The sequence below is a fragment of the Oryzias melastigma genome, linkage group LG19 (assembly GCF_002922805.2).
Source record: "Oryzias melastigma strain HK-1 linkage group LG19, ASM292280v2, whole genome shotgun sequence".
In the NCBI taxonomy this organism is placed as follows: domain Eukaryota; kingdom Metazoa; phylum Chordata; class Actinopteri; order Beloniformes; family Adrianichthyidae; genus Oryzias; species Oryzias melastigma.
In genome coordinates this window covers 16,759,961-16,780,129 of record NC_050530.1, presented here as the reverse complement: position 1 = coordinate 16,780,129, position 20,169 = coordinate 16,759,961, and the positions used below count along the sequence as shown (strand labels likewise).

Sequence of the window (20,169 nt, the reverse complement as noted above, 5' to 3'; positions counted from 1 at the left end):
ATGTAGTAAGCATGATTGGGAAGCTCTACATAAAGCAGAGTGGACAGAGATGAGTGATGAGCTCCTGCAACGATGATGATCCAAGCCTTGTTTTTTCTATTTGTCCTCACAGGTAAGACGGCATCTTAATAGTGTTTGCATGTGGAGTTCAAGAAAGTTTTTGAATATGGACAGAAATTAGTTTCAGTGACTCAGAGTGCCAAACCAAAGGATTTATGAGCAGGCCTCCTTTTTTAAAATATATATTTATATAAATATTATATATATATATATATAAATATATATATATATATATATATATACATATATTTTACACCTTTTTTGTGATTTCAATCATGAGTAAGTCAAATGTTGGACCAAAAATAGTTTTTCTATGGCTTTTTGAAACTTTAGCTGTTGTTTCAATTTGAAAATAAAAGCTTAAAGTAAAAAGTTTGATTGTTGTTGCTGTAAAAATTATCCATTGATACAAACCACTCATAGAGAGATAACTTTTCTTCACAGTTTACTCAAAACAGCTTAATTGCTAAAAAAAAAAAAAAAAAAAAAAAACGGTTTGCTGGAGCCTATCCCAGCTGCCCATCAGGTGATGGTTGGAAACACCCGGACAGTTAGAAAATCCATCGCAGGGAAGGTTTGCAATAAATAAATTCAGTTTTATGGTTTCAGTTTAACAGCAAGCTTTTATAACTCCTTTCAATTTAATTAATAGCAGTTCATACAAGTTCATTTCAAAATAAAATGCATAAAGGGCTAAAATGCAAAGTCAAAAACTGTTTTCTATGACTTTGGTGTGCCTTCAGAATTTTCTCTGTTCATTATCAATTCTTAAGCAATGTAAATGCAATACTATTCTTTAAAAACTTTACTTCTGAACAGCAACTTTGCATCATTATTCAGCAGAAGATAAGGACATGTGCTTTAAGCTATATAGAGTAATAACTTAATTATTCTAACAGTAGATAAAGCATTTACAATTATTTTCAGTTATATGACAAATTAAAAATATATAAAAAAAAAAAAAAAACCCAGCATTGACTGAAACAAATTCACTAAAACTGCAAAACCCATAATTTATTCAAATCATTGTCAGTTTCTTCAAAGCCAAAGAGGCACAATGGAGGGGTAAAAAAGCTGTATGTGGTTGCAGACCCCTGGTCTGGGGGGTATTTGAAGTATAGATTACTTTACAGAAATGATCAATCATAAACTACAACTAAAGGAGGTGAAGCAAGGTGGCTTCAAAGTGGACAACAAAAAATAAAAATAGAACCCCAAACTTCCTGGACTAAGATACACAGGAGAAAACTTGAGTGAAGAAAAAGACAGTTCATTCCTACAGCTTCACTTAAATAAAAAGGCAGTGATTACTGGGCAAAGCGCACCACAACACAAACACAACTGCACAAAAATACAAGAATTACACAGAAAGGCACTTAATAATCCAGAAAATACAGCAAAGTCCCACTCTGTCCGTGGAATAAAGCACAAAACACATAGAAAAAAAATTGAAAAATGATAGTGACGGCTCAAAAAAACGTATTACTCTGAACGGAAGACAAACTGTAAATGTAACAGAGGCTGAGGCGTTGAGATCCACATGCAACAGCTTTTAATGGCATAAGAACCGACAAGGGTAAAAGCAAGGCAAGGTCAATAATCCGGGCAAAAGGTCAGACAAGGAGCGAGGCAGAACACAAAAAGGCAAATGGAATAAACTGCTCAGAGTTGTTTCAAAGACAAATACAACACTTTGTAATGAGCTGAGTCCAGGGGATGACTAAATACACAGAGATAATGAGAACCAGCTGGTGATAATAGCAGGAAGGACACAGGTGAGGAGATGGCTGGTTAAAACTCAGGTGAGGGGTCCCTCTGGTGGTTGGAGGTGGAACTGGATCCCTGACAGTAGAAAACTCTCCCAATTAAATTACTAAAACAAATAAATTGCACCATGGTACAATGCATCACTTAAATTCGATAAGGTTTCTTTAGGTATAAAACTGGTGGTCATGGTGAACATCTGTTCAATGAAAAAAAAAAAGAAACGCTAGTTTTAAAAAAAAGAATGTAAGAAAAACAAGAAAAAAACATGATAATCTGTTTAAAGTAATACATAAACAGGTCAGAATGAGGGCAGAAAATGATGATGATTTTTAAAAAATGGCATTAAGATGTTTTGTTAGAGGGACAGTGGAAGTATTTAATATAATAATATTTTATGTTAAAACTATTTTCCTGACTTGTAAATCAAATCATACATGTCTATTTATTTATTTATTATTATTTATTTTACAGGGGGAAGTGCATCAAATTCAGACCTTCATGATCCTGAAGGTAATCAGCTCACTTCCAATGGGACCTCTGATTTCCATTCAGGTAAAAAAAAACAGATCTTTAATTATCTTTATGATTGTGTAATTTTCTGTATAATTATGACACACCTTAATGCTCTGTTACTAAAAATTTTGATTTGGTTGTAAAACTCTTTCACAATTTGCCACACATTGAATTATTTTTATTTATTGATGATAACATGTTTATTTGTTGGGAGTCTTTCCTCTCAGAAGTCATTGAGCTGTTGGAAGATGACCAAAACAGCTCCATGAAATCTTTGATAATTCTTTAAAAATACAACCTCCTAAACTTTTAACATTCAACTTGTTAAATGTTAAATTATCTGGTCTGGTGAATAAGGTCCTTCCAGGTTCAGCCTCTCCGCCGTTACATAAATTGAGGAAACAGAACTTTTCGAGGAGTCTTCAAGACTAACTCAAGCCACTGTTAGAGGAGACTATAAACTTCTGTCTAACTTTCTGGAACAGTATACCTATTAAAATAAAAGAATGTAGAAGTGTTTTCATCCTTAAAAAGCAATTGAAACTGTGGCTTCATAAAGCTCTCATGTGCAGGGGTGTGACAATTAATCAATGAATCGATTTCTATTCCTACTATCCAACCAGATCAATCTGTCTGAAGCAAATTGTCAATCAAATCGAACTGTGCCATTAAAAAAAATAGTTTCAAAATGAGAAACTGACAATCAATATTGGAAAATACCATTTGAATTGAAACATGGTAGGGTAATTTCACTATCATTCCACCGCAATGTGTGGAAACACTTTTGAAATAAGATAAGAGGATAAGACTCTTGAGATGCAACATCTTGTTTTCAAGAAGGTCCTGCGCTAAAAAAAAACCCCAAAAAATCAGAAACACAGATAACAGAGTAGAGTATAAAAAAATGAAAAACCAACAGTATAAATTGAAATGTAGTACTCACACACATACACTGGCTCTCAATATCAACCGCTACCTAACATAACATTAAAAAAACGTAAGCGAATATATTTATGAGAAAACAAGAAGCAGTAAACAAGCAAACAAAAAGACCACAGAAAAATTAATAAATGCTGGAATAAAGACTTTGAATGTTACAAAGACATGAGACCACAAGCAAAGTATAACGTTCTAATAATGAAACTAAAATGTGAATGGATTTGTCAGTAATTCTAGTTAACTTGTTTTTTTGTACACATATTTTGGCTAAAGATGTCCCGGATTGATTTTAGGTCAGTGAATCGGATCGCTCAAAATGAACCAATATCCACTATGAATCGTATCATCAACTACAAATTATTTTATAAAGTAAATTATTGTTAAACAGAACATTGGCACTCCTACTCATGTGTAATCACATGTGAACATTTTATACACTGATTAAAAAATATTTGGTTTAGTTCTACACTGCATTTCAATTTGTATTTCTTATATTGTATTTGACCTCTATTTTATATTCTTATGTGTAGTTTCTTTTTCTTAGAATCTGTTTCATTTCTACAATAACATCAACCTGCCAGGGGACTGCAGATGTAGAGGAGCCTGTACCTTTAATCTGACGTATTTATATTTGATTTTAAATATTCAGTAATGGCATTTTTGAGACTATGCAACTAACTTAATAACAGGGGGCAGCAGGACCTTTTCACAATTCTTACTGCACCTTTAACAGAATTATTATGGGATAGCCTTGGGACCCAGGGGCTTGACGGACATTTTTTCCCAAAGTGGTAAATTCATCAATTTTTAAATTTTCCCCTTATATGGGAAGTAAAACTTAAGTACGAGCAATCTTCACAAAATGTCACACATATGGTAGCAGATTAAGTCTATAACCACAACCAAGCCCCTCTGATCTCTGGGAAAGAGGCAGCCATCTTTAATTATCGTAAAAAAAAATCCCCTTCTGTACTACCTACAAATTTGAATTCCTCCAAAGGATTTTGATCAATCGCCCCCTCACTCGTCGAGCTTCATTGGAAAGCTACTTGTGAAAAAATGTTTGAATTAGAAGTTGTAGATTTTGAGCAGCATTTATTTAGTTAGCTCACTAAAGTGGCGTTCCCCTGTTGATCACAAATTATCTTTACTGGAACAGCAGGAAAATGTAATAAATAAGTTATTGGCTCAAACTAAACAAAACAATATGACATTAACATATGAGGAACTTGGAGGTGGTTAACAAAAAATCTCACACAAGGCCACTTGGAGCTTTAAATTTGTATTATTTTATTTTTATTAGCTAAACATCACTTTTAATCAGAATGTGTCATCATTTTGTTTCAGAAACTCAAGTTGAATCTTTTTCATTTAACTGCACTTGGGGGTCAATTTTTAGAAAGTTGGATTTAAGGGAAAACAATGACAACTACACTGCGGGCCGGCCTGTTACAGACCACCGTCATTTGACCAGAGTTGACATTGACATGAAAATATTTGGAATTCTAGATGTGGTAAGTTGTTGAAACTGTTCATTTTTGGTTAAAATTCTAAAAGAATACCTTTGGTTTACATATGTTTAGTAAGAAAATGAACACTGATAATTACTTTAGTGGAAGAAGAAAGTGAATCAGAGTAACAAAATGACATTATTATTTGATAGAAAATTGCTTTGAGTCATTGTTTGTGCCCCAACCAGCCTAACATCAATGAAATTATCATTTCATTTTCCATACTTCTAGTACATACTGTATATACACACTTACCAGCCACTTCATTAGGTACACCTGTCCAACTGCACATTAATGCAATTTCTAATCAGCCAATCACATGGTAGGAACTTGATGCATTTAGGTATGTAAACATGGTCAAGACAAGTTGCTGCACTTCAAACTGAGCATCAGAACAGGGAACAAAGATGATTGAAGTGACTTCGACTATGTCAAAGTTGCTAGTTCCAGACGTGCTGGTCTATTTCAGAAACTCGTGATCTACTGGGATTTTCACGCACAACTACCTCTAGGTTTTACGGACCATCCTCTACAGAGATTGGTTTGTTAAAGAGAAAATATCCATTGAGCAGCAGCTGACAGAAAGGCAACAGTAACTCAAATAACCACTGGTTACAGCCAAGGTCTGCAGAGGAGCATCTTTAAACACGTCCGGCCTTGAGGCAGATGGGCTACAGCAGCAGAAGAACACACCAGTATCAGAACAGGAAACTGAGGCTACAACTCACACAGGCTCACCAAAACTGGACACTAGAAGGTTGGAAAAACATCTGGTTAGATGAGTCTCTATTCTGCTCTAACTCCTGGGTGGTAGAATTTGGCATCAACAACATGAAAGCATGGATCCATCCTGCCTTGCATCAATGATTCTGGCTGCTGGTGGTGGTATAATGGTCTGGGAGATATTTTTGGCACGCTTTGGACCTCTTAGTATATGAGCATAGTTACAACCCCACAGCCTACATGAGTATTGTTGGTGACCATGTCCATCGCCTTAGGACCACCGTGTACTATCTTCTGATGCTACTTCCAGCAGGATAAGGTGTCATGTCATAAAGCTTTAATCATCTCAGACTGGTTTCTTGAACATGACACAGAGTTCACTGGACTCATTTGACCTTCACAGTCACCAGAACTCAACCCAACAGAACCCCTTTGGGATGGTGGAACGGGAGATTGGTATCATGGATGTTCAGCCGACAAATCAGCAGCAACTGTGTGATGCTGCCATGTCAGTATGGACCAAACTCAGGAATATTTCCAGTACCTTTATGAATCTATGGCACAAGCGATTAAGGCAGATCTGAGGGCAAAAGGGAGTCCAACCCGGTAGGTGTACCTAATAAAGTGGCTGGTGAGTGTACATGTGTATTTATTACACATAGGTATACAATGTATGTATGAAGGTAGACCATATCTTTGTTCTGGTACTGAGGAGGATTCCAACTATCACAAATATGGTTTGAGAAAATTCACAGAAAAAAGTTTGAAGTGGCTTTTGTTAAAACGTTTTACCATAGATGTATACTTTTTGTGCTGATAATAAAAACATTCTATGGTAATAGAGAGAAGCTGACCAAATGTTTGTGTCCTTCATCTGGGTTAAAATGGTGAGTTATTACTTATAAATCCATCATTTTTTACACCTTTTATTTTACTTTGTTTTGTGTTGTCTTTCATCTGTGACTCTTTTTTTCCATAGAGTTGGAACAATGAGTACATTCAGTGGGATCCAGATCAGTTTTGTGGACAGAAGCATATTTTGGTTCCCACAAAATATTTATGGATGCCAGATCTGACAATTGAAGAGATGTAAGTTTAAAACTCTTAATTTTTCTGATAATTCACAGATCTAGTAATAACCACAACTCCATGAGTTATGTATTTTAATCATTTTTTCTTTTATTTCCTATTCTTAGGAAAGGTGATATGGTAGAAAGTGCCTCTGTTTTGACTGATATGAATGATAGATTTTTATTTATTATATAGGAAAAGGGGTGGTTAAAGGGTTAGGCTCTTCTTACCTGCAAAAATCTTAAATTATTAGAGATATATATATTTTCCATCATGAAAAAATGCTACAAGAACATGTTAGAAACTCCAAAAACACTATTTTCATTGGAGTGGTGGGTCTTTAAGCAGAAATCAAGGGCAGGATTTCTTAATGAAATGAATGTTTGTTGTGTGGTACAGGACAGAGCGGGATAAAACTGCCCCGAGCCCTAATCTCAACATCCGACATGATGGCTGGGTTGACTACAGAAATGGCCAAGTGGTGGAGAGCACCTGTGCGATGGACGTTTTCAGATTTCCATTTGACATTCAGGCCTGTCAAATCTCCTTCAAATCCATCACATATTCTGGTAACCAATGAAGTGATACATGAACTTTTTTTTCTTATTTTGTAATAGGTGGAGCATTCATCCAGCTTTAACACATTTCCTTCCATTTTGCTTTGTCTGTGTTTTTTTCTTTCAGATGAGGAACTAAGTTTGGTCTACAATAGAAACAAAACAGGCCTCACAAGAAACATTCGTAAAACAATCCAAACACAATCTGAATGGAGTTTCCACAACTTCAAAGTCCATGAAGAAACTGTTGATTATTTTGGCTTCAATCAGACGGTGATTGTTTACACTGTAAGTTCTCTGGATTCAAACGCTTGAACGTTTTATTTTCTTTCTAAACAATTATGGTATGTTGGAATAAATTATGGGGTAACTTTTTGGAGAAATGCTAATTTTGGATGTTATAGTATAGTTTCATTTCAATCTAATTTATGCTTTTATCCTGAGTTTTCTTTTTCCCTGAATTAAAAAAAAATCTAGCAAAAATTAGACCCTTTTTGACTTCTGATTTGGGTCAAAAAGAACCCAACTGAGAAAAAATTTTATCTATGGAGGTCTTAGTGTGTCGTGGCCCCCAACCGATTTTGTTTGTTAAAATCTGAAAGTGATTAAAGTCAGAAAATATGATAAAAGTCACTGTAAAAACAAAAATTGAGATAACTTATATTTATTTTGAAATCAACTGCTTAAGTGTAGAATTAAAAGGATTATATGATTTTTTTTTTATTTTAATGATAGATTAACGACAACAGAAGGCGGATTTGATGAAGGCTAAAACGTTTTTTTCATAAAGCAAAATGACCTTAATGACCAGGACAGTCATCAGTTTTTTATTTTTACAGATCACCCTGAAGAGACTGTCAGATCGTTATGTTGCAAACTTCCTGGTGCCCGTTTTCTTCTTATTGTGTCTGGACTTCGCCTCCTTCCTTGTGTTAGACACCAGTGGCGAGAAGATTGGTTTCAAGGTCAACATGCTCCTCGCCATGACCTTAATGCAGGTTATTCTCAATGAGATTCTGCCCCCGTCCACAGGAAGTGTTCCTCTTATAGGTAAGGACGATGTTGCTTTAATCCTCCTTCTTTGATGAGGTGATGTAAACAAGATTCATCTTCCTGTTCTTATCCAGGGCGCTACTGCGTTGGGATCTTTACTCTGATGATGCTGAGCCTCCTAGAAACCATTTTAGTGATCTATTTGAAGAACAAAGACCAAATTTATATATCCATAAACGATGAAAACCAGAAACTGAATGAGAATCTAGAGGATAAACGGAGTTCACTCCAATGCTGCTGTAGAGGTGAGATTATTTATTGTTGCATTCAAATTATTGGACATGTTTACCAGTAAGACAATAAAATCTTTGATGTGTCCATTATTTTAGGAATGAATAAATGGATTCACTCTGCATCAGCTGAAGATACTGCTAAAGAAGATCAGTATTTTCCTAAAGAGGTTAAAACTTTGTCATATTTTATTGTCAACAATTTGAAGGTGAAGTTACCATTCAACTTGACTCTTCAACTGCTCGCAGGGTAGCAGCGGTCCCCACACCGAGGTGTCTCTGGTATTGGAAAAAGTCCACGAGGAGCTCGGTGAAATTAGGAAATTCCAATCTCTGCTTAACAGCAGGACGGCCGGCTACTGGACCAGCATGGCTGAAAAAATCAACAAAGCTTTTATCGTTTTCTACATTGTAGTGGCTGTTGTGTCTATGAGTTTCATTTTTACTGTGTGGATATTAGGTGATGAATAACAAGGACTCAAATCACTAACAGGACAAATTGCATGTGTACCAATACAGCACAAGGTTAATTACATTACTTGTGAAAATGTAAGTGTCAATGCTTCAAATGGTTGCTAAAAGTGCTGAAGCTTTTTGTTCGATGCTAAAATATCTAAAGTGGTTGATCTTTCACCACAGCTATGAAGATTACACTCAACTTCAGGTAGCTCAGTACTATCAGTGAGTTTGGTTTTTCATGTATAGAGGAAACAAAGTCTGATTAGTGTCTCAATTGACCCCAACATAAAGGCTAAGCGTACATCAGCCTTGGACCAAATTAATTGCATCTTATAAATATAGCAGGTAAACCCCCTTTTGAGCACCGTAACGGTTAGAAGTAGGTCTGACACATTGAAAATTGGGGTTCAATTCCCAGGGGGCATAAAGAGCAGTTCCAGTGTGGATTTACTAGGCTACTGCCTAGAGAATGTAGCCATTGGGCCAGTCCAGAACCCGGATAAATACAAGGTTTTGTCAGGAAGGGAAAAATCTCTAACAAACCATATATATGAACCAGTGAAAGCTGGTGCACTCTGGTGACTTTTGGTGAGTCATAAAGTGTTGACTTTGGCTCTTGTACAAGTCTCCTTTCTAAGACCATGTCAAGTATTGGAATTCTTAATTTGTACTTTTATTTAACCAATATTTAACCAAAGAAGTCCCAAGGAAATTCCCATATCCAATTTTCAAGGGGGTCATGGCCAGGAAGCAGATCACAACACAACCCGAGACATGAGAAAAATCATCCTGATCATGATATGTGACAGATTATTATCACAGATCTATGCTCCAGTCTTCTCTGATCTGATCTGGCTCTCAGTTACCTATAGAATTGCTTTTATCATGCCACTACTAGTTTTAAAATTATAAACTAGTAGTGATCTAAAATGCATTTCTAGTTACCTGGCAGAACTTTGAGATTTGCAGAAACGGTAGAGCTTTGGCTCAGAACAAGAAGAGTGAAACTGCTCTTGGATAATATACTGAACACAGATGGAACCAGCTTACAAATCTTAAAAACTTAAAGCTTAAAAACTTGCTCTGTCTAACCAGTATATTTGCACGTGGCACCCAACTGGATGTAACATTTAGGTAATAAAACTCTCAATACGTATTCTCCTCATCAAATAAAACATGCACTAAGCACTTTTTTGTCTATGCCTTGCTTTAATAAATTAGAGCTATTGATTCTAATGCCATTTTATGTTAGCTGATTTGTTTTAATACTGTTGGTTGACATCAGAAATGAACATATTTAAAGGGCCTATACCATACTTTTCTTAAGCCTTGATTGATTGATCTGGTTTATTTCAAGCATAGATTGAGGACAATACAGGACAAAACATATTTTTTTGAACTCATTACAGAAATATTGAAATGCATTGATTAGAAAATAACAAAAACAAGCAAGCAAAAAGACACATTAAATATAGTAATTATTAGCTAAAGCCAAGTAGAGTTTGATTGATTATTTGAAAAGGAGTGTGAACATACAAATGTATATAATTCCATCCCTACTTAGTTACTTCATTTTAGAGTTTTGTAAAGTTTTTTTTTTAATCCAGTTCTGATCAGAACAAATGCAAGTATTTTTTTAAAAGCAAACTTAAGCCTTCCATAGTAAACTATATCCATATATATGTTCGTGTATTACCATTGGCACACCAAAGAACTATTATTTGTGAAATATGAGTTATTTTTTATGGACTCTTTTCAAACGACTCAACCAATGAGGGCCTTTCACTCCTTGTGGGCGCCGCCCATTTCATGAGGTCAGCCTGGAGCTGGCTTCTGCAGCATGTCTGCATTGAACCCACAAAAACAAACATCCAATGTTTTTTTTTACATATAGATGTGCATATTCTGTTGAGTAGCCTACGCTCACACCCCACTATCCCTCTGTTTACACACACTCCTGCTAGCTTACAGCCCCTCACAACTTCAAGCTAACATTAGCAGTGAAACTTGTACATCACACTTAGCTTTTTCCAACTGCATGTTTGTTTGCTCCTGATTCACCACAGTTTGATTACATAAATATTCAGAAATGTGGATTTAATCATGTTTTGTGTGTCTTACATCATGAGAAAAATGCTCCATGTTAAAATTGGAGTCAGTCTTTAACCCAAAGCCATTCACATTCTGAAAACAGTTTTTGGACATTACATTTTCTACTGATCTGATTAGCATGGTTAAATTGATGAGAATACATTTCAATGTAAAACTCTATTCTATTCATAATAGGAATGATTTTTGATATTCAGGTTTGTTTTTTGACTGTGTTGTGTCATCTATCTTCGTTTACTGTCAACACTTGGTCCAAAGACTTTGCAGAACCCACATACTTTTTTATGATTCACTTAGTGATCGGGCTTGCAATCTAAATCTTCCTGCAGAGTGATAGTCATTAAAGCTCTTCTGTGGTTCGTTCTCCCTCCTCCCTCCAGCAGAGGCAGGTCAATGTAGTAAGAATGACAAGGAAGCTCCACATTAAGCACATTGTTTATTTTCGTGGGAGAAACAAAGAAAGAAAGACTCAAGCAGCGGCAGGTGGAGCCTCAAGAATCGAGTCGGTTTACTTCCAGGTAGAAAAAAAACTCACAAAAAATAACAATTATTTCAATAATTATTTTTTTTTGTGTTCCAAAGGTAATATATGATCATAAACATGGATATAGTTCACTCTGAAAGACTCCGTCATATACACAGCTGGAGCACAACATGAACCGAGTATGAGGGAAAGAGAGAGCACCAGGTGGAACAATATCAACAAAAAAACATAAAGAAAATGAGGAACAGAAAAAGAAGCAAAATCTGGAACCATTTCACTTTTATTGATTGTACAACAGGAAATTATTCCATATAGAACCGCCTCCACAATCAGCCTATCAAGACACATAAGAGAACCTTCTCCAGAAAGAGTGTTAGATGTTTTTGATCTGTCTGCTTTATACTGTCAAACTGCTGTTACAGTCTCTAATTTCAATTTTTCTTTATTTTTTGTGCTTTTTTATTTGAAGAAAAGAGAATACACATCCTCAGCAGTATTAAACAATCTGTGGAGGAGTCCTTCAATATTTGTTAGAAAATGAATGATATAATTTATATTAGAAAATGTGTTAAAAAAATGTATTCTTTTATTTCTGCATGGTATTTGTGAGCTGGTGTTTTTCACTGAATGACCAAAAACCCAAATATTAATTGTAGTTCCTAGTAAAGTTAAACAAAGTAAATATAATTTTTAAAGAGTTATTGATCCTTTGTCCTATTAATTCTTGCAGACTGAGTTTCCTTGCAGAAGAACTGCAGTAACAATTTTCAAAACTATTTTAACTACCAAAGCAAAGAGCCCTACACTGCATGATCCGGCCTATTAAAAACCACAAAAACACTCTACATCGGTCTCTCTGAAAGTTCTGCTTTATGCCATCTTGGTAAATCTTTAGACTTCACTGAACTATATTTTGAGGTTAACTTTATAACGACATAGTAGTTTCTGCACCCACACAGCCTCTTAGTACAGTAGGTCAATAATAATAAATTATTAACATTTCTCCAAAAAGCATTTCTTTAAAAATGAGATGGTCTGATTAGCATTACCAGAATTTTAAAACAATGCAAAACAAATAAAAATGTAGTTTATTTTATTTTCATGAGGAAACTGATATAAAAAAAAATGTCTGGGAGTAAGCTGAAGATGACTGAATTACTTGGAAACATCATATAGTAAAAAAACACATTGATCATCTTGCAGACCAGGAAAGATCGCTTATTTAACTCAATTTCTCTTTAATTACCAATATTTCTTAATGAAAATTGAAAACATTCTTTAATCAATATTGTCAAATAAAACATCCAGTAAATTACCCCCAATATATACAGTATTACCCCCTTATTCGCAGCAGGCTGGGGACCGGAAACATCCGCCAATATGGAGACCACATTCATTTTATCCATTTTGGCTGTATCTCAGTTTTTTATAACATTTTTATCGATCGGGCTTGTAATCTAAATCTTCCCACAGAATCATAGTGGATAAAGATCTTCTGTGGTTCATTCATCTCCCTCCTCCCTTCAACAGAGGAAGATCAATTTAATAAGTAGGATTGGAAAGCTTCAAGCAAAGCAGAGCGGACAGAGATACATGCTGATCTCCTGCAACCATGGTGATTCAAGCTTTGCTTTTTCTATTTGTCCTGACAGGTAAGATGACATCTCAATCATGTTTGCATGTAGAGTTCAAGAACGGTTTTGAATATCGACAAAGATGTATTTCAACAGCTTAGAGGCACAAACCAAGCAAGGATTATGAGCAGATCTAAATTTGATCGTAGTCTTAAGCTTAAGAGTTTGACTGCTGTTGCTGAAAGATTACATATTGATTCAAGACACTTTATAGAAAAACCTGTCTGCACTGTTTATTCAAAAATGACTACTACTAGTGTTTTACATCTATATTTTACTATTAAACTCCAGCACATATAACTGCATTGCTTTATGATAATATTATCCATACATTTTTAAATCTGCTCAATCTCTTTTGGGCTCATGGGACTTTTCATCAAACCATTTCAGGGTAGGGATGCATCAAATCAATTCAAGTTTTTAATTCAGTCGTGAAAATATTGCAGGTCAAATACTGAAATTGGGAAGACGTACTGTTTATAGATGTGATCCCTCAAGTGTTTGACTCGTTTTTTTTTCTTTAACTCTAATTAATCTAAATAAACGATCAATGAAAAAGAACTAAAGAGAGAAAAAACTTGACAAACAATAAACTTCAAGGACTAAAATAAAAAAAATGAAAAATTGTATAAAAAAGGCAACACCCAAGAACAGCAAACACATTTGTTATTTTCAGTAGGATGGCATCCTAAATGTGTTTCATCTTAGCTGTTAGAGTTTGGAAAAAAAATAATTAAACAAAAAATCTGCATAAAAATAAAAAAATGTATTACTGTAATTAGAAAAAAAATGCATTTAATTTTACACAATTTTATCTACAAAGCACATATATTGTGCTCTACATCTGTTTGAAAATAGAAGCAATAGCTTTAGGAGAAACATGCAAAAATGTAACAAAGATAAATCACAACATCACAAACAATTAAAGCAAGAAAGATAGATAAAATTGAGCATTAAAAGGCTTTTTGCAAGTGGGAAGACATTGTGAAACGTGATTTAGTACAGTTCTAACTCAAAGGAAAAAAATCTTTTCATGCTGCACATCTTTAACATCAGTATTCCCTATAGAAACCATTAGTAAAAAAAAATTGCAGAAGCTAAACCTTTTTGTTTTAGCAGTGATAAACAATCCAAAAAAACAAAATACCAGAAGATTTTATGGTGACACTCCTGCTGCCGGTTGGTTCGACTGTTGTAGATCCAGGCATGTCGAACCAAGCAAACGTCTCATCCATTGCGATGATGTCGGTGTCTTTAATTGCATCTGCAGTTCGCTTTCTGGCAACCCACATGACGAAGCTGACTAGCTTGTCAATCAGCTGTTCTGGATCCTTCTGAGCCAGCGTTGTCTTCCTACGAGCGCCAGCTGATGGCGTTTCATACATCGCTGGCTGTGAATGTATCTTTTCTTTTGGAAGCGTTATCAATTTCTGTCAAAAATCCTCTTCGAATCATTTTCCGAGAGACTCACGCACCTTTGCGGCGTTGCTCGACAATCCATGTTAACAATAGCTCCTCTAATTCGTCAATAGCTTTCTTAGCACCTCCAGCAGTCTAGCTGGTCCTTTTTCTACTACCTTCCTCTCCATATTATTCACCTGTTTACACCATTCTCTGATGCGTTTAGGATCCACTCTAGAATGTCGGGCAGAGCCCTCTCCAGGATGTTCGTTGGCGAATGCCACTGCATGAAGTTAAAAGTTTAAATCAAATGAGCGTTTCTTAGCTACAGCTACTAAAGCATACACACAAACAGTTACAATTGACAACCACCCGCCTGAAAATCGCAGGTCTTTTTCTGTGTCTTCTTGTTTAAATGGCAGACGGCAACAACTTAAGAGTGCAATTCTGCCACCTAGTGTTTAGGAGTGTGAGTTGGCCGGTCCGGCTACTATTGTGACGAAGAGGCTGAGACGTTAGGATCCACTTCCAAACGGTTTAATGAAACAGAGAAGAGGAAAAACATAGACAGCATCAAAAAGGCAAGCAAAGGTTGAAAAAAACAGAGATGAGAGAGGGGAAAGAATAGACAGCAGTGGGTCAAAAACACAGAATTAAACTAGCTGCTCAGATTGCCTGATTAACAGAATAAAGACTTCACACTGAAGTTGAGACTGGACTGGAGTGAGTCTCAACTCATCATAATCATCATCATAAATGATCATTTATGATGTTGCCAAGTGTATCTGCTGTACACTAAAAAGCAGTGGCGGGCCGTGCATTTCCCACCTAGGCCTTCAGTAGTGCTCCATCTGAATCAATCCAACCCTCATTAACTATTTTATGGCAATAAAACTTCTACTGCAAGTACAGCTGCCACACACACACCAAAAGCATAAAAAAATAACCTGATAAAATTGCAATAATATTTAGGTATATAGCAAAATTTTACTCACCAAAAATCCAGATTATTTAAACACAAAATCCATCCTTTCTATCCTCAAGAAGATTTCAATCACTCTGTCGTGCAGAATCCGTGCGTTTCGCAGATGGAAAGTGTTCCGTGGCTGAGCTGGAAAAGGCTGCCTGCAGGAAATGTTCTGGTATTCCTGAAGCCTCTTGTGGTCCAGGAGGGAGACAAACATCAGTTTTTGTGATCTTAAAATCTGGTCTGTGTCTGGAAAATAATATTGTCGGTAGTGCACGCGAGGATTTTGCGCTGCACCTCTTCGTGCTCTCGGAGCGCCCGTGGTGCGTTCAGGGGCCTCGTAGATTTCCTCGTATCAGCTTCTCTCCCGCTCAATGGAGTCACGGAACTCCTTTACCCGTGCCAGACAAAACTGTGCCACAACTTTACCCAGACATTCATTTTCCACCAAAAATCAGACAATGAGACGCTTTCCACTGGTAACATCTTCAAACCTGACACGCCGCTCCTCGACACCTGTGTCCGGCACATAACGCAGAACCAGAGCGAGCTGCGAGCTGTCCAATCAAAGCGCGTGAAAATGATGACGTTTCCGTGGGCCTTCTAGCTGGCCTAGCACGTGGTCTCCTCCAGATCTGATTGGTTGAAGCAACAGTTTGGTCGACAATTATTTTATGCTACAGGGCCCGCAGAACTGATTGTGAAGGCCTCCGGGCAGATTTCTTTGACCCTAGCAACAAATGGTGCTGCAATGTGATTGGTTAATGCTTAAATAGGAAAATACACGTCTGGAAGCAGCGCAGCCAGGGAGACAGCAATGAAAGGACGAAGACAGAGCATTTGGAATTATAGAATACGTATTCACGGAAATAAATAATTAATATCAGTCTGTGATTCAGATATTTTTAGGCCAGCAGAGAAGGCCTTGCAGGCCCTGACGGCCCGCCACTGCTAAAAAGTGTAGTTAGTTTTTAATGAACTCTGTAGTGTTGAAAAGGTCTCTGTATACATAAACTCTGAAAAAGTAACACTTTGGGAATTTGCAAGCAGATTTTCTTTTATTTGTTCACAATATCCTAATAGAAATTTTATGCAAAAACTGTTCTCATTTTTACCTTTTTTATTTTTTTACAGGGGGAAGTACATTAATTTCTGACCTTCATGATCCTGGAGATAACCAGCTTGGATCCAGTAGGACTTCTGATTTAGTTCCAGATGGAAATCAAACAAACACACCAGGTCCATTTTAATTATCTTTTTGGTTGAATAATGTTATTTAGAACATCCCAAAAATGTAAAGTCTGTTATTTTTTAATACTTTTTCCTCTATGACTACAAATGTTGTTTTAGTAGTGAAAGTTATCCACAATTTGCCACAGAATAATGTTTCTTTTATTTAATTACATTTTATTTTATTTGGGTCTTGGAAGTCAGATCTGAGGAGTTCAATGAAATGCTGTTCAACGTGAGAAAACAAAGCACATATTTGTTTTTGCAACAGTACATAGAAGCTTGACGTAAATATGCTTTTTTTTTTAAATCAACCTCTTAATGTAGGACGATCGGCAAAACGGGGAAGCATTCATTCCTTTAAGTCACCACTTTCCCTAAGTTTCAGCTGCACTCATATTTGAGCTGGTGCTCTTTGTGCCCTGTATGTATTATGTTTAAGGATAATATTGAATTTATATGCTCTATGGTTTGTGTTTTTTGTGGACTGTTGAAAAGCTTGCACACTGCTTTAAAGACTTTAAACAACTTCCAAAAAAAGACAACTTCCTTTTTTTTTCAAAATTCATTAGGAGTTTTTACAAATTCATAATAATCTGTCCAAGCAAGTGTTCTGGAGTTTTTGAGAGAATGCTTTATCATAGTTTATTTTTTCCTGTAATCCTCACTTTGCATCAGAATGCATCTTCCTTTTGTTTCAGAAACTCAAGTTGAAGCTTCTTCACTTAAGTGCAGTTGGGAGTCTATTTTTAAGGAGTTGGATTTTAGGGAAAACAATGACAAGTACACTGTGGGCCGACCTGTGAAAGACCACCGTAATCAGACCAAAGTTTACGCTGAAATGGAGATTTTTGCCATTCTAGATGTGGTAAGTTGCTGAAACAATTCATTTAGGACTAAAATTCTAATAAAGATACATGTGACTTTAATATATTTGGTAATTAAATGAACCTTTATAATTAATTTAGTAAAAGGCAGCAATGAATTAGAATCGGGAAATAAAATCAATTCTTGGTAGAAAATATGTCTGCTTTAGATGTTCCATGGAAAAATGAAGGTTATGATCAATGGCGAAGAAAAAATATCTTTATAAAAGCAAGGAATAAACCAAAATCCAAAATTTCTAAATTACTGTAGAGATTAGATAGGTCTACACATTTAGTAAACTTTAACTTTTAGGTGCTAAGAGCTAAATTAGAAGTTTATTGAATACAGTTCCCTATGGTTTCACTCTGAAGCTTTTTCACATCTTGAAGACTTGACTTTAAGAGTCATAATTATGTTAAAAGCAAAGAAAAAATCAAAATAAAACAATTTTTATTGATGAAGAAAAAAACTAACTGCAGTGTTGCGCTGATTTATTTTTTCGGTTAAATCTCAGTGGATTTAGAAAAAAATGTTTTTCCATCCAACAACACTTCAGTTAACAACTACTGCACCATTTTAGATTACCAATTCCTACACATGCTGGTGCTAGTGAGACAGGCAGAAGAAACAGACATTGGTTGGAAGATCTAAAAATGATGTAGTACCAATGTAAACCAGATTTGTAAGTGCCAGAAACTGGTAATGTTGGAAGCGAATAGACATATGCTGAGCAGAAAACCACACAATTAAAAACCCACTCCAATGAAAATAATCGATTTAACATGTTCTTGCAACATTTTTATCATACTTATGTAAATAATTTACAATTAAAAATGTGTTTATGAGCATCTCTTGACTCAAATCACCATGGATAAGAAAACTGGATGCTAAAAAAAAACCTGGGGCTTAAACATGTGCGCACCGAATCTGAGACTGTTTTTTTCCTGAACACTCAATATTAAGGGTATTTTAGCTAGCAATATTAGCAAGAATCTACATAATCATCCAATTTTTCATAATTGATACTATCTATATCTCATAAAAAAGTTTCGAAAAATGTATGGATTTCATCAAAGGATTTAAAAAACATCTTAGTTCCAGAAATTCCCATTTTCTTAAAAAAATGTTTTTTTATGTTGAGGCTTCATTAGGTTAATGCTTTGTTTAGGTTTCATTTACAATTTTGTGATTAAAAAGTGCTAAAAATTAAATGTAGTGAAATTATTTGGCATTATTTAAGAAAATATAGCTATGATCTAACTTGCTTATTTTTTTCACTTATTATCTTCACTCAAATCACGATGGATCAGAAAACTGAATCCTAGAAAAACCTGCGGACAGTGACACAACTATTGACTGTCCATGCTGAAGTCTTCCTTTCCCCCTTTGCTCTTCTGCCCTCTTGCACATTCATTTTCTTCATCCGAGCTGACCTCTGGCTCAAAACTGTTCGGCTGGATTGATCCAATATTGCTCGCTGCTGTTTTTTGCAACGCTAATGTCAGCTTGGAGCTATAATCTCACAAGTGAGTGTGCACAGTGAGCTTCTAGTGAAGGGAAGAGGCGGGTTAGCTCAGAGCCAGCAGTTCCGCCCACAAGCCAGAATTGTGTATATTTTGAGCTATGGGCTATATGCACGACCTACTTCCGCATTCAGCCTTTGACCGCTCAGTCATTTCCAGTCGGAGCCGTGGGCTGTTGTATGTGGAAATAGCATATTTGGACTTTAAAAGATGTCTTTTGGAGCTAACAAGAGTTACTATAAATGATGCTAGGCACATTGTTTTTCTAGTAAAATATCCCAAAATAAAAATGCAAAAAGGATTTAAATTGTATTTGTCATCCTACATAGCAAACTTTGAAGGTAACTTGTTAATGCTAATGTTTTTATCGCTTGTTTACGTGTGACCAGTTTAAAAGCTGATGAACATTCATGTTGGCGACACATTATAGGTGCAGCCAAGATGCAGATCGCTGCATTGATTCATGCATTATATGTGAATCCAAAGCTAAACGTCGCAGTATTTAATGAAGTCTTGTCAGCTGTCATAAAGCTAGAGCGCGAAGCGCTGCTGCAGTGATCGGGAACCCTTCCGAGCAAAAACACGAACCGGAACCGTAATCCTACCCTTAACCTTTCCTCCGGGTCTTTGCAGCCAAGAGAAAAAGTTCAGAACTGACTGCAGTATTTAGAAAATTATATGTGAATACCGTTGTCACTATTCATTTTGGCTAATGCTAGCTAGCATGAAAGACACGTCTGATTATCGCTGTCTTTATCTTTATGACACGTTAGTTGTGTTTCAGTTACTCCACAGCCGAGTATTTCTAAACTTGTGTAAATGTAATTTTCAGTGTCAGAATCAGTCTGAGACGGGATTCATTTCCTACGTCTCAACAGAGGCGAGGTTACCGTTAGCGCACGCCACTATTGCTCCATGAAGAATGCAGAAGCTCCTCAGAAGCTCCTCAACATCAGCTGAGAGTACGACCAGTAATCCATCCATCCATCCATCCATCTTCCTCCGCTTCATCCGGGACCGGGTCGCGGGGCCAGCAGTCTAAGCAAAGATGCCCAGACTTCCCTCTCCCCG

The 20,169-nt window shown here is 36.1% G+C and overlaps 1 protein-coding gene across 1 annotated transcript; it reads left to right on the top strand.

Moving 5' to 3' along the window:
* Positions 1-2,314: 2,314 nt before the first annotated feature.
* Positions 2,315-10,066, top strand: LOC112149066 (5-hydroxytryptamine receptor 3A). Its single transcript, XM_024276512.2, has 10 exons — positions 2,315-2,379; positions 4,627-4,793; positions 6,356-6,400; positions 6,493-6,602; positions 6,984-7,153; positions 7,269-7,429; positions 7,981-8,191; positions 8,269-8,439; positions 8,524-8,594; positions 8,674-10,066. The coding sequence occupies exons 2-10, from the start codon at positions 4,767-4,769 to the stop codon at positions 8,893-8,895; spliced, it is 1,188 nt and encodes a 395-aa protein (XP_024132280.2). The 5' UTR covers positions 2,315-2,379; positions 4,627-4,766; the 3' UTR covers positions 8,896-10,066.
* The last annotated feature ends 10,103 nt before the right edge of the window (positions 10,067-20,169 follow it).